Here is a 24212-nt window from a genome sequence, read left to right on the forward strand (position 1 = left end):
CTCCCAGTCGCTACACTTCTCATCTCAGCCATTTGGCTTTTTCTTTAATTGCAATCACTGCAATTTACATTTTATTCACGTCTGTTTACTTCCCATCTTTACCTAAGCTACTCCAATTGTATTTCTATCACAGTATAACCTCCAATTGTATTTCTATCACAGTATAACCAGGTGGTGGCTATCGGCTGTAATCCGAACACTTTGGGAGACGGAGATGGAAGGACTGCCTGAGGCCGGAAGTTTGAGATCATCTGGGCAACATAGCAAGATCCCCCTTTTTTTTTTTTAACTTGAGACAGGGTATCATTCTGTTGCCTAGGTTAGAACGGAGTGGCGCCATCACAGCTCGCTGCAGCCTCAACCTCTTGGGCTCAAGCAATCCTCCTGCCTCAGCCTCCCCGAGTAGCTAAGACTACAGGCACGTGCCACCACACTTGGCTAATTTTTGTATTTTTTGCAGAGATGGTGTCCCACTTTGTTGCCCAGGCTGGTTTTGAACTCTTGGGCTCAAGCAATCCTCCTGCCTTGGCCTACCAAAGTGGTTTTTTTTTTTAATTTTTCTTTTTAAAATTAGCTAGTTATGATGATGCACACATGTAGTCCCAGCTACTTGGGAAGCTGAGGTGGGAGGATCCCTTGAGCCCTAGAGTTGGAGGCTGCAGTGAACTATGATCCTGCCACTGCACTCCAGCCTGGGGGTCAGAGAAAAGACCCTGCCTCTGAAAAAAAAAAGAAGGGCTGGGCATGGTGGCTCATGCCTGTAATCCCAGCACTTTGGGAGGCCAAGGCAGGAGGATGGCTTTGAGGCCAGGAGTTTGAGACCAGCCCAGGCGAGACCCCATCTCTATAAAAATAATTTAAAAAAGAAAAAAAAAAAATGAAAGAAACAGCTCAATAAAGTTGAGAAATTATGTTTACAGATGCATGTAGAAAGTTATTTAATAAAAATATTTCACCATTTAAACTTGGATTCCCCAGAGTGTCATTCAAAATACTCAAATGGAAAGATCAACAAAATTAATGAATAAAGAAATTTTATTGGAGATTATTAAAGAAAAATGATAAAATAAGGCAAGTCCTAGATCAGATTTAAATACAATATTTAGAAAGATGGCTATATAATTTTAGCTAGGAAAATCAGTAAAAGGGAATATCCTTAAAAGTGGGAGGAGTTCATATAACCTTTTAAAATAGCAAGTTGAGGTGTAAAAGCATCACCAACAATAGTATGTACCTTAATCTTTACACAATTGGACAGTGAGGAGCAAAGTGGGATAGTCTACCAATGCCACTTACAGAACAGATTTTCAAGTTAATAAGTCATAAAATCCTAATGTAGTCATGGGCTAGGATGGTGAAGACAATCTGCATTTACTGGTCAGAGTGAAGCAAAGTGACAGGTCAGATTTTTCAGCATATCAAGTTACTACTTAGGTAGGCTTACAAAACTTTGTTAAGTAAAGTTGGGTATTGTTAGTATACCCTTTACTAAATGGTGAGGACAGCTGCCAAAATAATCAAACGGCTAATTATGTGTTAACTCTCATTTATTTTGGATTGCAGACATACTCTTGCCCTTTATCTATCTACACAATTCCTTATTACCAGCAGCTGGAATCCAGTTGTGCAATTATGGCAACTGGACAGACCTGAGCCATCAGTTATGCGATAGATGACCTTTTAACTGTACTAGCAAACAATTTATAGACTGGAAGATTGTTTTTCGGGAATACCAGTTTAACTGAGACTTTAATTATGGTCCAAGAGCTTTTATGAGAAATTCAATTAAAAATTTGCTTTAGAAAAATTTTATAGGTATATGTTACTAATACTGAGAATGGTTGAATTAAAAGAAATTGAGACTGAACAGTACATTTCCACTGGAAACATAAAGCTCTGAATGCTGTGACTGAGTGAACAAAGGAATGGTTCTAAATTTTCTTTTGCAACATACATAACACAAAGATTTCAAACTGAAAGACAACAGGTTTAACTGAATGACAGATTTAACTACATAGTTTTCTTTCTATAAATAAATAACTTGTGAAATATCCCTGAAGTCAGTGGACAAATCGAGAAACCATTATTTTTGTCATATTCTACAATTCTGAGAACTAGGATTAGAAATTCTAGGACTTTAAATCTTTGTGCTACAGAGAACAATATTATCCACTAAAATCAGGAAGTGGCTTCCTGAAGGGAATTCATTCTCTGAGGTCATACATTTTTTTTTCTTTATTCAAAACACTTAGTAAAGGAAAAGGACACAAGGAAATTCTGATTAAAGTTTTCTCCTGCTCTGTTTGCAATTATACATGCTTTCAAAATCATTTGAAATTAAGACCATTTCCTTTGGCAGGTGTCTTGTATAAATTAACTTTACAACATATGTTTCTTGAACAGAAATTTTACACCACTGTCATTATGTTACCTATAGAGACAAAACTACTAACACAAGTGATATGGGCTTACAATTATAACAAAAACCTGTGAGAGGGCATGATAAAATGAAATTTTGATTGCCTTCTTTTATTATTATCACTACTGTCTGCTCACAAATTCTGTGGCCAGAGTCCATTTCAAATCCTTCTAAGAGTCCACTTCATGAGTTAAACATATACATATAGAACAAAGCAGGTATACTGTAATTTTTAAAAGTAAATCTGTTTTACATAGTACAGCTGGAGGCAGTTTAATATAATCAAAGGTTATAGCTCTAAAAAATATGATAGTAGAATATTAAACCTCAGGTTACGTTAGGTTTGTTAACTCTTGATTTGCTTTGAGTAATTTTTTTCTACAAAAGCCACATTCCAAGAAGATGCCTTAAGTATCAACGAGCTATATTTGAAGTACATCAACTCTGTTTAAAGCTGCCCAACAACAAGGACACAAACAGTAAAATATCTGAAGCATGAAACAGGTAATGTTGATGACTAATGTTTTAGAACATCAGGAATAAGATTAATGAAGAGCAAAGTAAATCTAAAACAAGGAAAGGGAAGTTACATTTATTAAAAATAAAAATAGTACACAATCTCTGATAACAAAAAAAGCATTTAGAGTCAAAAGACATCCAACATACATTGTAACAATGCACACATATTAATTAAAAAAAAGACCCATGAAATAATTTTTAAAAAACTTTCAAAAGGAAAAAACTATTTTGGCTTCCTTCTGCTGAGATTCACCTATAAACATACCATGCCAGCTAGACCAGCATTCCTTTTCACATGGTCTGTACAACATAGTACTGCACAAAGTGAGCAATTACTTTGATGAACACATTGTTTTTGAATAAAATTGTTGGTTCTGTATGGATGATCCAGACATAAATCCATGGTTCCATTTCACAAAAATATTCATAGGCTGGAAGAGCAGTGACAACCATTTTCCAAAATCTTCAGTTTTAACAAAAGGTGCAGAATAAACTACTAAATCTAGATGTTTTCACATTATTTTGCATGAGTGTCAAATACTATGTAAAAATTAACGTAAAATCTTAAGTTACCCAAAACTAGTGTCTCTAAAGATCAAAATTCTTCACTCTTTTAGCACGGCTGATAAATCTTTTCTGCCTTTGTCACTAATGCTTGTCAAACCAAAGAACTCTGCAAAAGAATATGCACTGCTGAAGGAAGACAGTACCAAAAATACCATATTGAACTTCGGTCTTAAGACACACACAATTCCTGTTGGATATTGGACTGTGAAAGTTTATTATCTTCAGTCTTTTCATGTCCTGGAGCATGGCAAGTAGTCTTCCGCTTAAATAACCGAAGACTCAGTCGAAGCAATTCATTGTCTACCATTGGCGCACTCGTGTAAGCTTGTTTTATGGTGCCCTAATTTGAAGAAAACAAAAACAAACTTTAAAAAAGATGTACATTATTAGTTGACAGTAGGAAAGATGAGCAGGTTAACCTCTAACCAAAATATCAAAAGTTATAAGAGTATTTCATTTTGGATATTAAATTAGCTTTATTGGATTTCAAAGCAAAATTAGAAAATGTGTTTGGGCTCAATGAATCTTTGAAAAGAAACTCTTAGAGGGCACCTAGTTTAACCTCTTGCTTAAAGTAGGAATCCTCTCAACAATTTCTGACAGGTAATCAACCAGTTTTTACTTCAGCATTTCCAATGACAAAACAAAAAACACACTGCACATTCTGTTGCTGAATGGCACTGTTTCTTCCATGTGATGAAATAAAAGCTCTTCTATGGTGCTACACTGTAATTCAATCTTACCTTTACTGGACAATCCTTCAGTTCTACGAAGATAAGTGCCATGAGTTCCTTCCTCACATAGTTTTTCCTTCTGTAAGCCAAACATTCTATTCTATACTCCTTACCAATCTTTCAATGTCCCATAAAAAGTGAGCTCGAAAACTCAATAAATCCTTTAGAAGATAGCTAATCATGCAGTATGCTGAAGAACTACTACCTCCCTTATATTAAAATATGTATCTATATTATTGTGACTTAAAGTTACATTAGCATTTTTTGGAAGTTACTGTCATAGAGAAGGGACCAGGGAATGTTACAAAATACAAAACAAAGAAAAGTGCATACTGAAATCAGGGGGCGAAGGAGAATGACTGTAGTGATTCTGTCAAAAGTAATCTTGAACCAGACCTTTAAGTGAGGAAAACTTGATTATACAGTCAAGACGTGTTTTAAAAATCTCCTATTCCTTGTATTTGTTTCCATTTTAATCTTTGGAGATAAACTCATTCTTCTGTTTTTTAAAAATTGAATTTCCCACTACCCACTACCCTAAATCTGACTATTTTTCTTTAATGAAGTAATCTTTTCTTTAGCAATGTTATATAGTCAAAAGATAATTCTGTTTTTCCTAACTGCCCCCAAGTAAAAAGCTAGTGAAGTTAACCATTTTATCATTACTCTAAACTTTCTAAGCAAAGAATCACACCAACTCTCTTTTGTCATCCAGGTTGAGTAGTCCTCAACTGAAATGCTTTGGACCAGAAATGTTTCAGATTTGGAAATTTTTTTGGATTCTGGAATATTTGCATTACATTTACTTACCCAGTTGAGCATCCCTATCTAAGAATCCAAAATCTGAAATTCTCCAAAGAGCATTTCCTTTGAGGGTCATGTCGATGCTCAAAAGCTTCAGATTAGGAATACTCAGTCTGTACTACCTATACCCACCCACTCACCACCCCAAATAAAAATCCCAATTTCTTTTTTTTTTTTTGAGATGGAGTCTCGCTCTGTTGCCCAGGCTGGAGTGCAGTGGCACGATCTCCGCTCACTGCAAGCTCCACCTCCTGGGTTCACGCCATTCTCCTGCCTCAGCCTTCCAAGTAGCTGGGACTACAGATGCCTGCCACCACGCCCAGCTAATTTTTTGTATTTTTAGTAGAGATGGGATTTCATCGTATTAGCCAGGATGGTCTCGATCTCCTGACCTCGTGATTTGCCTGCCTTGGCCTCCCAAAGTGCTGGGATTACAGGCATGAGCCACTGCGCCCGGCCAAAAATCCCAGTTTCTTAACTTTAAAGAGTTTAAAATGTTTTCATCTTGGGTTTACCAGATTTTATTAACAGATCTCTTCCAAATCTAATTTCTATTCCTCTTACTTCTCAATCTCTTTATTCCTCTTAAATGCTTATACAGAGTCGCTTTATTTCCCTTTCTTCCAACTTTGTATATTCTCATAAATACTACTCTCATAAATATCCTCACCACTCTAAGAAATTTTTTTCCTTGAGTTTCAATTTAAATAAATTTTTCTAATATGTTTGCTTGTTGAAAGCTTTTCACAAAACGTTTAACAGAAATGGAATATTTTTAACTTTATTAAAACAAATATTCATTAATACTATTGAAGTAAAATAAAGCGTATTATGCATTTTAATGGCATTCTTCTTTCTACATGTATAAAAGATTAGGAAACCAAACTCATAAAAACATAAGATTGCAATCTCAATTTAAAACAACCAAATGGAAAACAGGCCATTTACACTATTCACTTTGTATTTTTTCCAAGGAAATAACAGTACCTTCTCATTTTTAACAAGCTGCTTTCGAATTGCAGAATCCCGTCTGAAGCACAACGCCTTACAACACGGCCCAAGATTACTAAGAAGACTCGCTCTTTCTTCTTTTCGTAGTAATGCAGCCATATTGAGGGCCCCCAATTCATGTTCAAAGAGATTGTCTGCATCTTTCAAAAAAAAGTAAACATGCATTAAGTTTTACTAAAATAGAAAAAGGTTACCAACTACTTAACTGAATATTCTACAAATTCTATACTTTATTAAAGTTAGCAACATTGGTGAAAATTATTTCATATTAAAGGCAGTATATTCTCTGTGAAGCACCTTCAACACGTAGTTATGTTGGTAGTCTCAAACAAGAATAAATATTCTGATAGCCACTTTAAATTTACTTAAAATATAAGAAAAGCAGACTGTATGTAGATCTCAAGGTAGAGCCCAGGGAATTTTTTTTTTAATTTTAAAAAATTTATTTATTTATTTTTTGAGACAAAGTATCTCTCTGTTGCCCAGGCTGGAGTGCAATGGCACGATCTCGGCTCACTGAAACCTCTGCCTCCTGGATTCAAGCAATTCTCCTGCCTCAGCTTCCCGAGTAGCTGGGATTACAGGTGTACACCACCACACCTGGCTAATTTTTTTTTTGTATTTGTAGTAGAGATGGGGTTTCACCACGTTGGCCAGGATAGTCTTGAACTCCTGACCTCAAGTGATCTGCCTGCCTCGGCCTCCCAAAGTGCTGGGATTACAGGCATGAGTCACTGCCTCCAGTCCCAGGGAATTTATCTGAAGAATGTTTTTAAAGGATGTTTTAAAGAAACGTTCAAGTTAACAATCATTGAACTCTAATTCAGTATACTGCTTACAATCAACTACTATTTAGAGTTCTAGATTTCAAGACTTTATTATAGCAAGATTCAAATGTTATAACAACATTCAAGTCTGTGACCTCTAAAAAAATTAGTTAAGAAAGTGATTAAGTGTTAGATAACCTGCAAACTTTGTCCTAGATTTGGTCACCATAAAACCTGGGACAATGTATTAAATTAAAATCACTTAGTTTTAAGTCACAACATGCAAGGTAGAGGAGAAAACACTGAACATACAAAAAAACCCTAGAAGAATTAAGGAAAGACATAATAAAATATAAAGAGGTTGGGTTAAAAATAGACACAAAGGAAGTCAAAATAACAGAACAGGACCAGTCAGTAATCCAAATAAATAAGAGTCGGTCAAGAGTACGAAAGACAGCAAGTACTGCCTCTATTCATACAACACGATCAAGCAGGTTACTTTTACAACCCACAAAGAAAAGCAGTAAATGCCTGGGTAAAAATAAAATACACATTTTACTGAGAACAAAATGGAGCTGCATTACATAGCTGATTTCAATTTTCTGGGCTGCAAAGTGTAAGTATTGAGATTAGATAATTAACAAGAAACCAGTCCTATATAACACACCTAGTCAATAGATATGTAACACAAGAAAGGTGTAAATATATAGAAAAGCCCAAAACTAGTTCTCAAACACTGGAATCTAGCAGGATCAGCTGAGGAGCTTTTTAAAAAACATTCCCTGGGCTCTACCACCAGATTTGCAGAATGAGAATCACCATAGTTGGACTAGAATACCTTAAGGGAAAAAAGGGGCAGTTTTTTCAGATGATTCAGATATACCAATGTTTGTACCAACCAATGATATAGTCATATATGCACATTTATTAAAAACAAAAACAAAAAAATTAACTACCATTCCACTACAGACATAATGTAAAAGAAATGCACTGAGCCTACATCCTTCCTTGAAAATTGTTCATCAGCACACATTTCCGTTTATTGGGATCCTTATTTTTGGCTTTCGAAATAGTAGATTACAAAACACACACCTGCAAACCTCCTCAGGGAGTATGTAACATGGCTAAATTTCTAGTCTCTTTATAGTTTTGAACTGAGCAGCACCAAATTACTCAAGAAACAGACTAAATGCATTCTTAAAAGTTTAGCTCAAAAGAACTTAACCGACAGAGAGTAGAGGCTGGGAAGGGTAGTGGGGGTGGGGAGTTGGGGGGGATGGTTAATGGGTACAAAAAAAAAGAATGAGTAAGACTTAGTATTTGATAATACAACAGGGTGATTATAACACCCTGTTGTAAAAACTGTTATTGTCAATAACAATTTAATTATACATTTAAAAATAACTAAAAGAGTAATTGGATGGTAACACAAAGGATAAATGCTTGAGGGGATGAATACTCTATTTTCCATACATGATTATTAACACATTGCATGCCTGTATCAAAGTATCTCATGTACCCCACAAATATATATACCTACTATGTACCCATAAAAATTAAAAATTAAAAAAATGAACTTAACCTTAGTGCAATTAGAAAACAGACAAAAGCAATTTCAATTTCGGTACACTTATAAATTTTCTGTTTTAAGCTTTAGTTGTTTCTTTTAAAAATTATATATGAAGTACGATTATGTTTTCTTTCATGTTGGTACACTTGAATAGACCAAATGGAATAGAAAAATCAGTATCAATTATTTCATAAATATTTACTGAATACCTACTATGTATGTCAGGTACTTTTCTGGGCAATAGCAGAAAATACAGACAGATAATTAGACCTTGGATATGGCAGTAAACAAGACAAAGTCTTTATTCAAGATAATACATCAGTTCTCTAATACAACCACCACAGCAGCAAAAAATAGAAAAGGTCTGATTGTTAAGCCACATCACCCCACCCTTTACAGTGTATATTTTCATTGTTTAGGTTAAGTAAGGGCCGAACCGTATTTCATGGGTAGCAAAATCAAACCAGATTTTAACTTGAAATGCTACTAGCAAAAGGTCACAGAAACAAATATCTTTAGAGGTGGGTAAGATTTTAGGGGTTTTATTCCATCACTTTACAAATAAAATTGAGGCTCACAGGAGTTATTTGCTTAAGGTCACAGAACCAACCAAACAAAGCAGATAGAGTAGGGTAAGAACTAAGTCTTGGATCATTTTTCAGTTAATACACGTTCACAATTACATGTATTTTGTACATGTATACTCTAGGTTTATTGGGCTATATTAAAATAAAAAAATTTACCACTTATGCTAATAGATTAAAGGAAGGGCATGAATTCATAAAACTCATAAAACTATTTTTTGATTTTGTATTAGTAAAAAATTTAATATTAACTAAACTTTTACATCCAGGGACATGACATAAAATTGTTAATTAATGTTGTTCCTTTCACCTTTTACCTCCTTTTCCTTCTTTTTACCATCTGCTCGTCCCTCCCCATTAATAAAGTATTAGTTAGTTGCAAAATAAACTAAGGGAGGTACTAGATGAGACAGAGACAGCAAAAACCAAAACCAAACAACCCCTACCACCAGAATCCATAAGCTAGACAATCTGGAATAACTGCAAATTGTTGCAGTAAGGTCAAAAATCAGCGTGATAGGCTATTTTCAAAGTAGCAGTTAATATTTATTGGGTATTACTATATGCCAGGAACTGTTCTAAGTGTTTTGCCTGTAATAACTCATTTGCCCCTAATTACCATAGGAAGTTGGTGGTATGATTATTCCTGACTTACAGATGATGACACTAACACACAGATTAAGTAATAGCCAGTAAGTGGTGTGCCTGCTGAAATCCAGATCATCCGGCCTTACAGACCAAGCTCTTAATCACTTTGTTAAAGACTCAACCTACTCACCTGCATTTGGGTAGGTGTCTACGGGAAAGGGCTGCCAAAATACCCAATTTCTTTAGACATGAAAAATAGTAGTCTGTTTTTCCTGGCTCTGCTTCATTTAGCCAAGGGCAAACCACTGAGCACTTTGATATTAGAACTTATTGGTTCATTTCTTTTTTTGAGACAGGGTCTTGCTCTGTCACCTAGGTTGGAGTGTGGTGGCTCAATCACGGCTCACTGCAGCCTCAATTTCCTGGGCTCCAGCAATCCTGCTGCCTCAACCTCCCTGAGTAGCTGTGACTACAGACATGCAACACCACGCCTGGCCTGTTAATAAGTAATTTTAATACAAAAAGGTCATTGTACTCTTTTTCCAACTTTTCTGTGGGATAACTCTTCTTCTCAAAATAAATTTTAAAGAGAAACTTTGACCATGAGAGTTAAATAATGACTATAAATGATTTCTCAAAAAATAGTTTCTATACAGTGTTAAGTGCTACATAAGAACAGATCAGAATCCTCTTCAGATGTCATCTTAAATGGTTAACAGACATTATATAGTTAAAGTAAAATGTAACTACCTTTGGGTTTTTCTAAAAGTCTCTGACATGTTTCTTTGACTTTGGCAAAGAGTTCAGAACCTGCCAACTTTTTAGAAATCCCAACTCTTAGCATAACAGCTCCAGGTGTGAATTTTAAGAGTGCAGCCCCAGGCTCTCGTGGTTCTTTTGGATGCTTTGGCATAAGACCAGACCAATCCACATCTATCACATCTAAGGGATCTGTAAAAAGTTAAAAAGATTTGTTTTACACCAAGAAATAGCAGTCTTGTTACCTACATAGAAATTTATATAAATCAAGGAAAACACAAAAAAATGAAAAGTACTTTAAACCAAAAATGTCCTATTAAAATAAAAGCCTTCCCATATAATATTCAGAATCTAAGGACTCTGACAAATAAAAAAACCTTCTGACCAAAAGAAAACAGGTAACCCAACCCACCCATACAAATAACTCATTTTAACTCAATGGAAGATCCCCAATGAAAGAACTCTATTGATTTCACTCAGATTGGGTCTAATCTTTTGAAACTTGGTACCAGAATCCTTTTAAGGGTTAAATCTAGGAGTACATGTGTTTGCAGTGTGTGCACACATACATTTTAATTTTTAAAAACAACTATTTCATTATGAAATCCCTTTAAGAGTCAGAGAGTGACAATTATTAACATTGAGAGCAAATAATCCATCCACTGAGAAGGAACAGTTGAAGAAATAATGTTTTACTTAGAAACACCTAATACCAGAAAATAACAAAGATAACAATCACATATACCTTCTACATCAGTAGAAAAAATTGCAAAATATAAGAGCAAATTAAAATAAAAATTTCATATTTTATATAATCAAAGAAAAGATCCTCACTGTGATTTTAAAAAGTTGTTAGTAACAATCAGACACTAATTGGAATGATTCAAGAGGAATGTTAAGGGGTGTTGCTTCATGGTATAATCACTAGAGTAAGTTCCGGCAACACGCAAAGTACTGTAAGTCAAAATAATTACCAAATTTAGAAAATTGATGGAGGTATATAGTGTTCAAATATAATTTCAACTACTGTAAATTTTTGACAGGTTGTTTAAAAAGTTGGCTTGTGTCACCACAGTTGTGAAGCTTTGTACCATATAACTACCACGTAGAAAGAACACTGCTAGACAATCAGTATTTGCTTAGATTCCAAGTCATATAATATGATTCTTAAATTCTGGAAAATAAACTTTAGAATTTTGCTATTTTAAATGAGGCCCTTTCTAATTCATAGACAATGCCTACTTAAAAAGGAGTAGGCATATAGGCTATAATTTTCATTTTATTGGCCTTTCAACCTTAAGTAAAATGTAAAAGGAAAAATTCTAAGTGTCTTAGGTCAATTTTTACAGAGTAGAAGGTAACAATACTTTAATATCATATAACAGATAATTTTCATGTTTAACTACCTCTGCAGATAGTTACCTGGCATCTTTTCCTCATCCTGTTGGTCTTCCCTCTTTTCTGCATCACCTGCCAGAATTTCATCTAGTTCATCATCACTGATTGGCTCGTATCCTTCTCCAGCACCAGAGCCTAATGAATGTGCATCATCTAACTTGGACTCGTCATCTCCTGCTAAACAGACAAATTAATTTCAGATCAAAGACAACATTAAAGGGAGAGGGTGACTAAGTCAAACCAAAAGGTAGAGGGTACACACATTATAACATGTGAAAAACATCTTTTTCATCAGAAAACTACATCTCTTAATTATTCAAATACTTGATAATATCAAAAGAAAACAAAAATAAAATTTAATTAGTTAAATTAAACTTTAACAGCAAGAATACAATCTGGACAGCAATTATCAGAACAGCTTATAAGATCACAATTAAAATATGACAAATAAAAGCTACTACTAACATACTAATGTTGATTGTGTGTTAATTTTTGATAATTTAAAGCTTTAAAACTCAGACAAATCTACTAACTTCAAAAGATTTTGAAGTTATTTTTCAAATTTTCACAATTTATCTAAATAAAGTAATTTAAAAACTTGCAAACTTATTTAAAAAATTTACTTGAAGCTTAAAGCTTAGTTCATATTATTTAGCTCATTATATAAACTTCACAGCAGTGAGGTAAAAATACAAGAAGTGCCATTAATTCTCTCTCAACATCTCAATTCCTCCTCCCTATCTCAATGATCTTCTTTCATTGATGAACACAATTTTTAGAAAAATGCTTTAATACAATTAAAAATAACTTTGTTAGTTCCACTAGTGTATGTTCTATTTTTTTATTTTATCAACTTTTTTTCAACCACCTATGCTAAACTTTGTCTCTTGGTGAGTTAGTTGTGAACTTAATCCTAAAATTACAGAATACACTTAACATTTACAATCACTAGCTAACATTTCACTGAATCTACAATACTAAGTTCCAAAATGTAACCATATGCTTTATGGGTATGAATTTGCAGCAAATAAAATATAAGAAGTTATGAGATGTTTCTAGTCATTCTAGTGATTTTCCATGTTATTAAATTCTATAATAATCTCCCCATATCCTCACTAAGTCACTTCTAACGTAACCAATTTTAGTAACTTTGTCATATAAACATACATCTAAACATAAATGCACATAATAGGATTTTTGATTTTTCAAGTTGATCCAACTCATTTTCCTACTTTGAGTAAAAACTTTACATCACATAGCAAGTGATTCACCTACATATTTCTATTCTATATTATCTGTGATCATAACTAGCAAATTATATTTTAGAGATTAGGGATACTGACTCCAATCACAAGGGAGCTATTATAATGATTAATTCGATTATATTCAATTATACCCCAGGGTTGTACCTCCATCAGAACCATGCTTTATGATTTGATGCTATTTATACTCAAAATTGAGATGAAAATGTAATGTGAAGAGATGAATTTGAAACAGTAAATACCTCGAGCAGAGAAGGCTTCATCGAGAAAATAATGTATAAATTGGGACTTGAAATTTGAGTAAGAAAGATGAGATAAAAGAAAAAGGTCTATCAGGAAACGGTACGAGTGGGTACAAAGAAGGGCAGAGAATGGAAAGGCATGAGTCAGCTTGTCTAGTAAATGGGGGCTGAAGGGTAAAGAATAGAAGCATGGAGAGTGAGGTTTCACATAGTTGAGGCTGGCTCTGAGTTGATGTGGACTTAGCGTTCCTATTCTAGGACTAGGGAGTACCAGTGGGATTCTAGTCAATCCTACATTAAATACAGTTTCAGGTAGTGTTATTGTTTCATGTATTTGTTCTCAACTGCCCTAGAAAATAGGGATTCACTAATAATTATTTGACTCCCTCTCTGAACTAAGAAGTCATTTCAATTTTTGTAATCTTATTTTTTTAACATCTAAGAAAAGGATGTGATGCTTATTCTTCAACATCTATACACACTGCATCTAAACAATCTTTTATTTCATTTAGGTTTATATGAACCAAATCTGCCTTAATGGTACTGCTAAGGGGACCACATTAAAAAAATATATATATGTCTCTCTCTATCTTACAGGCCTTTTCCTTCTCAAATCTACTTCCTCTATAAAAGAATGGAGAATGGAGTCAATTTGCCCATTAGTGGGTGCCCTTTCAAAAGAAAATAGTTGTTTCCCACGAAATCTGAAAAGAAATAAAGCAGTATCACAGACAAAAGAGGTAGCACTCACCTTCCAGACTCTCAGTTCTCTCGGATTTATTTGTATCTTCAAATCCCTGCACAGATCCCAGATCTTTATCCATTCTCTCTTTATCCAAGGCTACAGAGTCTCGGGAAGTGCTTTCTAGATCCCTTTCATGTTCACCTTCCAGTTTTGCTTCACAGCGTTTCACAGACTCTATTTGAGAACTCTCAAAAGTTCTGTCTCTGTCTCTGTCCCTGTCCCTTTCAACAGAATCAGAAATTGGTCTCTCTCTTTCCCTATCCAAGTCTCTCCTTTTGTCTCGTTCTCTCTCTCGTTCTCGTTCTCGTAATCTATCTCGATCCCTGTTGCGTGGCCAATCTTTATCACCATCTCGGTCCCATTCTCTCTGCCTCGTATCTCTCCTCTCTCTCTCACGCTCTCTGTCGTGTTCATATCGATCTCGTTCTTGAAGCCTGTCTCTGCTATCAAATGACCCAGATCTTGAATGGACCTGTCGATCTGACTCTGGAGAACTTCTTCTTGAACTATGGCTTCTTGAATCCTGGCGATCTAAAATAAATATACCATATACAAAGAGTTATTAGCACACGATAAAATAGAAACAAAATGCTTCATTTCAGGGTCCTTTAAAACATAATTTACCTTTTTCCATATTCTATGTAATTTTCTATATTCCATATTGTCTCTATATGTTCTATATATTTCTATATTCTACACATACATTTCTCTCTATAAATATCCAAATATATAAATAATTTTAAGAAAAATTCCTCTCTCAAAGTTCTAATAAATAAAAGTTTCCTTGTCTATTTCCACTACAACCATAAAATATCTTCCAAGAAGTACATAAAATGATTAGGCATTAATAGAACTAATCATTCTGTTATTTGATCTCTTCCTACTCCCCTATCTTATTTTCTGTGGTCAAAAGAGGCAGCCTTGACTGCATGAAGAATAGCAGGAAGGTTAAAATCATAGGCATCAATAAAGGACTTGAACACATAAACCCTTCCACCAAGACATACTACTAAAATCCTGATATTAAACTGATTAACACTACTGTATGTATTTCTATTATAATGTTGGTATTAATGTGATAACAGGTAACATTTTGATAGGGCAGCTAAGCTTTTCTTTAAAAAGTTGCATAAAATTTAAGGCAGCATGTAAAGTAACCAATTTAGCATTACTTTAGAATTAAAATGTGTATAAAATATACTAACCTAGGAAACAGTGACTAGATCACAATTCAATTTTATTACCTGAAGAAGTACTTCGACTGGGTTCTCCACGCTTTAACTGATCAATCCTAGATTTTCTCTCTCCTGTGATTTCCAGGCTTTTTGTTTTTTCTCTATCTCTTGAGCCACTGTGCAGTACTCTCTTTCGACCACTTTGGTCATCTCCACTTCGATGGGCTGAATCATTGGATGGGGAGCGAAGACGACCAGACGTATGACTACGGTTACTCCGATTGCTCCCGAGGCTGCTGCTCCTCTTTTGATCCATAGGCTTGCGATGCGGCGCATCTTCTATAGTCATGTGAGGCATTTCTACTTTTTCTACTCGTGTTCTGTGGCATTTTCTGTGTGAGTCTTCATTGGCAAAAGTATTATTGGTGGTATTGGTGGGGGTGGCAGAGGTGGAAATGGTGATGGCAGATGTGCTGAAAGAGGTGGTGGCAGCAGCAGTAGTGGCAGCAAGAGTTGCAGGCACAGTTGTAGCAGTGGCAGTAGCCACAGGCGGTGGAGGAGGAAGAAGAGAAGATAGAGGAGAAAGGGTACTACCAGGAGTCGTGGCAGTGGCAGTATGCTCTGCTTCTGTCACCTCTGTACGGTCAGGGACATCCTCATCAGACCAGTCACTGAATGCTGTATCTTCCTTTTTCTGGGAGTCCTCTAGAATACCATTCTTACCATTGCACATTTCAACCAATTCCTCTTTAGTTGTTATAGGGGGAGTCCGTGGGCCTCTTTTCTTCTTACTTTGCTGGGCTGCTTCTTCATCAGAAATATCAGAATCACCTTTGGATTTTTTACGTTTTTTTTCAATGCTTTTCTTTTTCTGTCCTTTTTTTGGTGAAAATACTTGACCATCTTCAGATGTTGTCTCTATGTTACCCCTTTCTATTCCAACATCATCCTCTTTCTTTTTCTTAATTGGTTTCTTTTGAATTTTTGCTTTCTTCTTGTTTTCATCATGAGCTCGATCAGATGTCTCTCGATCTTCGGACTGGTGGTGTCCTATAATGTCCTGTGCACGTATTCTTGAGCTTTCCAGGATTTCTGTCTGTTCTCTCTGTTTATCTACAGAAGAAACTTTCTCCTTGAGTTCCTGTTCTTCGTAGCGCCTTGAACTCTCTTTCCTTTCTGGTTTACGATCCTCCTCTTTCCATCTACCCTGTCTGTCTTCTGTGAGGTGCGAGGGACTAAGAGAACGAGATTCTTGAGGTCGTACAACTTGGCTCAAGAGTCTGTGTTTTTCATCTATATAAAAGATAAAAGCAATCACACTCTCACCAGGTTAGTAACCACTGCATGGTATATATAGATTATAATAAGTCAATTTCTCCTCACACCTGTAATCCCAGGACTTTGGGAGGCCGAGGCGGGTGGATCATGAGATCAAGAGATCAAGATCATTTAAAAACTTTTAAAATGACAATAATTTTAGTAAAAATAAAAATATGGCTTTACTATAAATAGTAGAAAATGACAGTACTCCAACACATACTTTAGTCACAAAAGGAGATATTTAGAGGCAGCAAAGCAAGACAACTTTTTAAAAATCTTAATTCATCAGTTCCTACTAGTATGGAAGGATGGTTTCATGGTCACAAATGAATATGAATATAGAGAGACAGAAAACAGAGTCTGCTTACTTTTATCATCTCCACTGTTGTAGGCATCACTGTCCGGAGAATGTTCACGCCGGCGCTTCGGGGACTGTCTAGGGCTGGGACTCCCTTCATTTCTATAACGCTTCCTAAATTGGGCAAGCAAACACAATTTATAAAATTCTAGGGGGCAAAAAAAGAGATTTCTTTGTTTTTACTAGTATCTCTTTACTATAACTGGAACATATAACTGTAGAAAAGCAATATTGCCAGAGGTGTATCATACAAAGGATATTCAGTGTCTTTAATACAAATTATTTACTTCATTTGCTAAGAATTGTGAACTTAAAATACACATTTCTTCTTCTTCTTCATTACACATGTAGAATAACTCAAGTGCAAATTGCCAGATTTAAATACTGTAAGGTGGTAACATGCAGCACAGAAACCAATATATTAATGTACCCTCTGATATAAACATTTAGCAATTTTCCATTCTTATGATATAAAAATGCCTTAAGCTGCAGAGCTGAATGAGAAAACCTAATATTGGCTTTGAAGTAAAAAAGCTATGAGTTCAACTTATAACTGTATTGGTTATTATGCAGCCTTAAGTAAGTTCCTTGAAGTCACTGAACCTTAGTTTCTCATCTGAAAATGGTGGGTGGGGCTGGATGGGTGGGAAATGAGAGTCCATTTCATAAAATTGCACTAAGGAATAAATTAGTTATGTCATAAACCCAGTGCCAGATATGTTGTGGGTACACCATAAAATTAGTTCCTTTCCCCTTCATGGAAATCACTTTCTTGCTGACAAATTAATAAAATAATTCATATGTTCATTATATTTTTTGTTCCTTAGTTGAGCTTTAAATGAGGAGCGTTTTACATCTCTTGGGTACTTAAATTATTCTAGTGTTTTCCCCCATTTTCATTAAAATTTGACTACCTGTTTTTTCACTAACATTGTTTGTTTATAAATACTATGGTCAAAAGTTAAGAAACATATTGTATACATGGACCAATGGAACAGAATAGAAAACGCAGAAATAAAGCCAAATGATCTTCAACAAAAGCATACAAAGCATAACTGGGGAAAGAACACCCTATTTACTAAATGGTGGTGGAAAAATTGGCAAGTCACATGTGAAAGAATGAAACTGGATCCCTCTCAACTCAAACAAAGATCAGCTCAAAAAGGATCAAAGACTTAAATCTAAGACCTGAAACCATTAAAATTCTAGAAATTAACACTGGGAAAACTCTTTTGGACACTGGCCTAGGCAAAGACTTCATGACCAAGATTCTAAAAGCAAATGCAACGAAACCAAAAATAAATAAATGGAACCTAATTAAACTAAAAAGCTTCTGCACAGCAAAATAAATAACAAAGACAACCCATAGAATGGGAGAAAGTGTTTGCAAACTATGTATCCAACAAAGGACTGGTATCCAGAATTTATAAGAAACTCAAATAAATCAGCAAGAAAAACATAAATAATCCCATCAAAAAGTGGACAAAGGACATGAATAGGCATTTCTCAAAAGAAGACATACAAACAGCCAACAAATGTATGAAAAAATGCTCAAAATCACTAATCATCAGGGAAATACAAATTAAAAACCACAATGAGATGCCACCTTACTCCTACAAAAATGGCCATTAAAAAGTAAAAAAAAAACAGTAGATGTTAGCATAGACATGGTGAAAAGGGAATGCTTATTCACTGCTGGTAGGAATGTAAATAAGTACAACCTCTACGAAAAACAGTGTGGAGAGTCCTTAAAGAACTAAAAGGAGATGTTTGATCCAGCAATCCCACTACTGGGTTTCTACCCAAAAGAAAAGAAGTCATTATATGAAAAAAACACATGCACATATATGTTTATAGCAGCAAAATTCACAATTGTAAAGATATAGAACCAACCTAAGTGCCCATTGGCCAATGGGTGGATAAAGAAAATGTGGTATATATACACCATGAAACCATGGACTACTACTCAGCCATAAAAAGGAAAAAAATAATGTCTTTTGCAGCAACTTGTTCTCACTTGTAAGTGAGAGCTAAGCTATGAGTATGCAAAGGCATACAGAGTGATATAATGGGCTTTGGAGACCCAGAAGGCGGAGGGTGGAAGGTGAGTGAGGGATAAAAACGTACGTGTTTGGTACAATGTGCACTACTCAGGTGACAGGTGCACTAAAATTTCTGAATTCATCCAGGTAACCAAAAACCTCTTGTACCCTAAAAGCTACTGAAATAAAAATAAAACAAAAACATATTGCAACACATGTATATCCTAGACAGCTCCTTTATATAGATGAGCAACCATGTGGAGAAGGCCCCAGGTGTAATATGACAACTCACAGGCCCAAGCTTGTGTACTACTTTATCCAAAGCTCCTCTCCCATCAATAACTGGCCTATTTCCCCATTTTTCATATCTAATGACTTGCTATGACAAGGTAATGTGGTGAAACTGACACTGTGCAAATGTGGAGAGGATTCAGGAGGCCTTGCCGCTTCAGTTTCTGCCCTCTTGTTGTTTCTACCATTACACGCAAAGTAGAGTTTAGACTACTGAAGGCCAGGGGGTCAAGTGGAGGAGAAACAAGATGCCCTAATTGTCAGACACATGAATGAGACAATCCTGGGCCTCCAGGCCCAGCTGCATTGTCAGATGGAATGCTGATACATGAGTTACTCCAAGTGAGACCAGCAGAACAACCACTCTATTGAGCCCAGGCAAAACTGCAAATCCACAGAATTATGAGCAAATAAACGGTTGTTGTTTTAAGCTACTAACTTATGTGGTGATGTGTCACACATCAAAAGTTAACTGACAGACTGGAATAAAGTGAAAATTTAAAACATGAGAAAAAGTTATTTCAAGGAAATACCTAAATAAACACAATTAGAGTAAAATAAATACAGTGATTAGGCAAACCTTCTACATAAGAGCAGTTAAAAAAAGTGCTGGATAAATTGAACTACTGAGATGACAATACAGTTAATAAAAGATTAAGATATTAATCTCATGTAATTAGTTTCTGTTATAGAGTTATTCAACTTCTAAATTTCTGGGGTCATTGTCAACTCTTAGACTGTCTAACCATGAAAAACCAGAAAAACTTTTGCTATTATAAGCAGGTATCAAAAGCATGAAAAAAATACAGGTTGAGTATCCCTTATCCATGAAATGCTTTAGGTTTTGAATATTTGCATTGTACTTACTGGTTGTGCATCCTTCATGTGAAAATCTGAAATGTTCCAATGAGCATTTCCTCTGAGTGTCATGTCAGTGTTTAAAAAGCATTAGATTTTGGAGCATTTCAAATTCTGAATTTTTGGATTTGGGATGCTCAATCTGTACTAATGAAAGCAGAGGACTGAATGAAAGATAAATAACAAAGATTTCAGAATTTTAATCTTAGAAAATAAAGAGGTCAGAAAAGTGGGGGGTGGGGAGGGCGGGAATATGTACCTGTGCCTCCATGTGTTAAAAAAGGTATCTCTGAAGTTTATGTTCAGGTAAGATTTTTCAAAATGTAAGGAGAGGGAAGCAGGAAAGTAATCCAAGGGGTGTACTACAGAAAACCATGGCTGTAGATTAAAGAATAGTCAAGACTTAAGGGAAGAAGGCTCTACTTCTGTGCTGTGTTGTTTGGCCCTAACCATAATCCACAATAGTGAGGATGAAAAAAGCCTAAAGCAGGGACCCTGTATTCACCCTGTGGCAAATGAGCTGGAGGTAGGAGCAAGAAAATTGAAGATACATAAATTATTTTCTCAGTATGTTTTGGCAAGGTAAACCATAGTGTTTATCCCAGTTGGAGGCAAAAAAGCAGTTAACTCTAGTAAGTTTGGTTTTGTGCCCACAGAACTTCAAAACTGACCAATCTGAGTCTAGAATTCTCATGAATACTGTGATCAGCTCAGTCAATTACTGTCTCCCCACCAACTAATGACAGCCCCAACTCAGAGAGGACTGCTAAGCTGACAGGGACAACTCTGGGGCCATCTTAGCCATCATATGGAGAAAACCTTTCTGAGACTGAAATTAATACAGAGGGAAACTGGAGAGATGGAAACTGCTAATGCTTTGTTTGAGAATCTGGATATAGCCACATCAGAACAAGCAAAAGCTATTCTCCAACTTCCTAGATATTTGAGCAAGTAAGTTCTTTTTTGGTTAAAAGGGGGTGAGGTGGGGGAATGCCCTTAGATATATGAGATGCCAAGAACACATCTTTTGACCCCAAAGAACTACTCCACAGCACATGAGAAGACACTTCCTTTTCTCTCATCTTCGAACCATGCAGTGATTACAAGGATTCCCTCAGTTCTAAGACATTGTGAATGCTTCCTGTAGCCTGGGGGTAGTGACTCCATAATTACAAGCACATAAAACTCATGAAGGATCATCAGAATGGCACAGGTGATATCCCTTGGTGACTAGTCTAGGGGATGTGATGGGATACAAGTTCACTGAATCCTGTCTTAATTTAAAAATTATTTTTTCTAGACAACTGAAAAAACTTTTTTTTTTTTGAGACAAGGTCTCCACCCAGGCTGGAGTGCAACGACATAACCTTGGCTCACTGCAACCTCTGTCTCTTAGGTTCAAACAGTCCTCCCATCTCAGCCTCCCAAGTAGCTGGGATACAGGCACGTGCCACCATGTCTGGCTAATTTTTATATTTTCTGTAGAGATGGAGTTTTGCCATGTTGCCCAGGCTGGTCTCAAACTCCTGGCCTGAAGGAATCTGCCCGCCTCGGCCTCCCAAAGTGCTGGGTAAAAAAACTTTAAACACCGGATACATATAATAAATTTGAAAAACAGGAAAATACACAGAGAAAAAAATTAACAGGAAATTAAGAGTACATTGAAAAGCATTAAATGAAACTTTGAATTCTTTCCTGAAATGTAAAATGTTATTAATAACTGATTGATAATTATTCTTACTTTGATTTTCTTTCATCATGTCCATCTCTTGGATTCCTATCTTCTCGGATCTCTTCTCGCTTTTCTCTGCGGTCATCTCGTCCTTTGTCTTTGTCTTCCCAATCCCTTTGGCGTTCTCGTTCTTTATCCCTCTCTCTCGCTCTTTCTCGTTCCCGTTCTCGCTCTCGCTCTCTCTCCCGTTCTCGCTCTCTCTCCCTCTCTCTTTCTTCTCTTTCTCGTTCCCGTTCTTTTTCCCTGTCTCGCTCTCTCTCTCTTTCCCGCTCTCGATCGTGGTCTCGGTCTCTATCCCTTTCACGATCTCTCTCTTTTTCTCTTTCTCTCTCCCGTTCCCTAGCACGCTCTCTTTCTAGTTCTCTCTCTTTTTCTCTTTCCCGATCCCGTTCACGTTCCCTCTCTCTCTCCCGCTCCCTGTCTCGTTCTCGTTCCCGATCTCTCTCTCTAGCCCTTTCATCTCTTCTATCATCCACTCTGTCTACTCTTCGTTCCTCTCTTCTTTCATCACGCTCAAGCTCGTCATTCCTTCCCTGATGTCGAATTGGTGAGCTTGGTCTTTGATCTACAATGAAAATCAAGTTTTGTCAGTGATTAATTTGACAGATAACCTATTGGTAAGACAGCATGGTAAATCTTAAATTTTATCTGTGTATAGGGTCACACTGGCAACAAATTACAAACCAAGTAGCATATTTAATTTTAATTTAATATCCAAGTAACAATCACCCCTAGACCTTAAATTTTTTAAAGATAATTTTTATTTGCCCTCTAACTACCATGTTTCCTGCTCCCCATCAACCCCCTTCCCCCCTCCCACTGATCAATCTTTGATCTTTCTCTGCATGCTCCCTACCCTACCTCCAGCCCACTGCTCCAACCCCACTTTCTGCCATCTCTACCCTTCACCTCTGATCTTCTCTGTCCCCCCAGCAGGACCTGAGAACACTGGTGGCAAAGGATAGGGGCAGCAGGAGGTGTAGAACATAGGAGCTGAAGGAAAAAAAAAATTTCCCTCGTAAGTCACACCTCTAATTTCAGGCCAAAATATATACACATCAAAGTGCAGCTATTATGTGAGGAAAATATAGTAGAACAAAACATATGTCAGAATTTGTTGCTGCAATATAACATGAACTGTAATATTAAGGGTACTGATGTCTAGCAATCTTGAAATAAATGTAAAAAGTGTTTCATATTAGTGATATATATTTGTAATTAATAACCAATTACTAATAAATTAGAAGCTTTAATTATATATGATTACTCAGATGAAGAGCTGTTTTCTTAAAATGTTAACTGATAACCTCATCACATTTTATATAAATTTTTTCCATGTACACACAAATCACATAAACACAGAGTAAATGAATGCATGCTGCCCAAATACCCAGTTGAGCAGAAAATTAGTCTGGGATAAAAATCGTTTAAGAAGATGGCATGAACTTTTTCAAAAAGCATTTTTGAAAGCAACTACTGTGGTCTGATCTAGGATATTGTGATGTTTCCATTTACATACTATATATCTACTGGTTTTTGATAAAGATCATATTATAATAAGGCCAACAGATTGGTTTTAAGTGGAACATCTAACATCAACTCATTAAGCAGAATAATTTTAGGATGTTTCTAGGAAGGGCTCAATATAGTATTTTGGATTTCCCTTCCTAATCACTGATTAAAAAGACAATAATTATCTATCTTTACTATTTTAGAGGTTATAGACCCAGATACAAACGATCATAGCATTTTAAAGCTAAATCAAAATGAAATCCTACACAGTCGCTTCTCCCCCTTTCTATTTAAAAACAGAAATTATGGTCCAGAGTTGTCTTCCCAATGTCACAGAGATGGTAGATGCATTAGAAGTCAGTTTTCTTAAACCCTTTCACTTTTGCTGAAACCAACTTAAAGTGGTTCTTCTGTACCATACTTTGGATTCCTAGAATGCTATCTACCCATCTTTTGTATTGTCTGAATTCCTAGTTTGGAGGAGTCATATCAACATCATAATCATCACAAGATAACCTGAAACAAATTCAATACCATTAACTTATAGCAAATCATACTTTAAATTTCTAATTACAGCAATATCAGCAAATAGACTATTCAGACATGCTTTTATGGGAGAGATATTTTTCCAACCAAAATATCAATGCTACTTTCTTCAAAGGAAAATGGAAAGAATATAAGAACATCACTTTAATATGTCTAAATTATCTTCCCCTATCTTTCCCCCAAAATGTGTTATTCAAAGATGTGCTTCTACTTACATATTTCCTTATTTTAATAAATGACATACCAATTCATTAAAGCTGACAATCTCTGGGTTGTCTAAGCCTCCTCTTATCCAAGTACCATCAACTTCACTTCTAAAATACTTCTTTGTTCCTTTTCCTGTCCCCATAGCTATAGTTATTAACTCAGACCTTGATCAGGTCTTCTTAGATGCCTATGTCATCAATAG

The 24212-nt window shown here is 35.8% G+C and overlaps 1 protein-coding gene across 20 annotated transcripts in view; it reads right to left on the reverse strand.

The window, feature by feature from the left end:
- Positions 1 to 1017: 1017 nt before the first annotated feature.
- The window catches only part of ZC3H13 (zinc finger CCCH-type containing 13), a 97224-nt gene continuing 74029 nt past the window's right edge, over positions 1018 to 24212 (reverse strand). For 7 of the 20 annotated variants that reach the window (XM_054446672.2, XM_054446670.2, XM_063650827.1 and 4 more), the window contains 9 exons: positions 22655 to 22738; positions 21755 to 22310; positions 16833 to 16936; positions 15214 to 16437; positions 13976 to 14500; positions 11745 to 11897; positions 10314 to 10514; positions 6031 to 6194; positions 1018 to 3845 (listed from right to left, as the gene is read on the reverse strand). In XM_054446672.2, coding sequence (XP_054302647.2) covers positions 3675 to 3845; positions 6031 to 6194; positions 10314 to 10514; positions 11745 to 11897; positions 13976 to 14500; positions 15214 to 16437; positions 16833 to 16936; positions 21755 to 22310; positions 22655 to 22738 — 3182 coding nt within the window. In that variant the 3' untranslated portion in view covers positions 1018 to 3674. The remainder of the gene's footprint in view (positions 3846 to 6030; positions 6195 to 10313; positions 10515 to 11744; positions 11898 to 13975; positions 14501 to 15213; positions 16438 to 16832; positions 16937 to 21754; positions 22311 to 22654; positions 22739 to 24212) is intronic. The other 13 variants (XM_063650832.1, XM_063650831.1, XM_054446680.2 and 10 more) reach the window with 4 other exon arrangements.

The sequence above is a fragment of the Pongo pygmaeus genome, chromosome 14 (assembly GCF_028885625.2).
Source record: "Pongo pygmaeus isolate AG05252 chromosome 14, NHGRI_mPonPyg2-v2.0_pri, whole genome shotgun sequence".
In the NCBI taxonomy this organism is placed as follows: domain Eukaryota; kingdom Metazoa; phylum Chordata; class Mammalia; order Primates; family Hominidae; genus Pongo; species Pongo pygmaeus.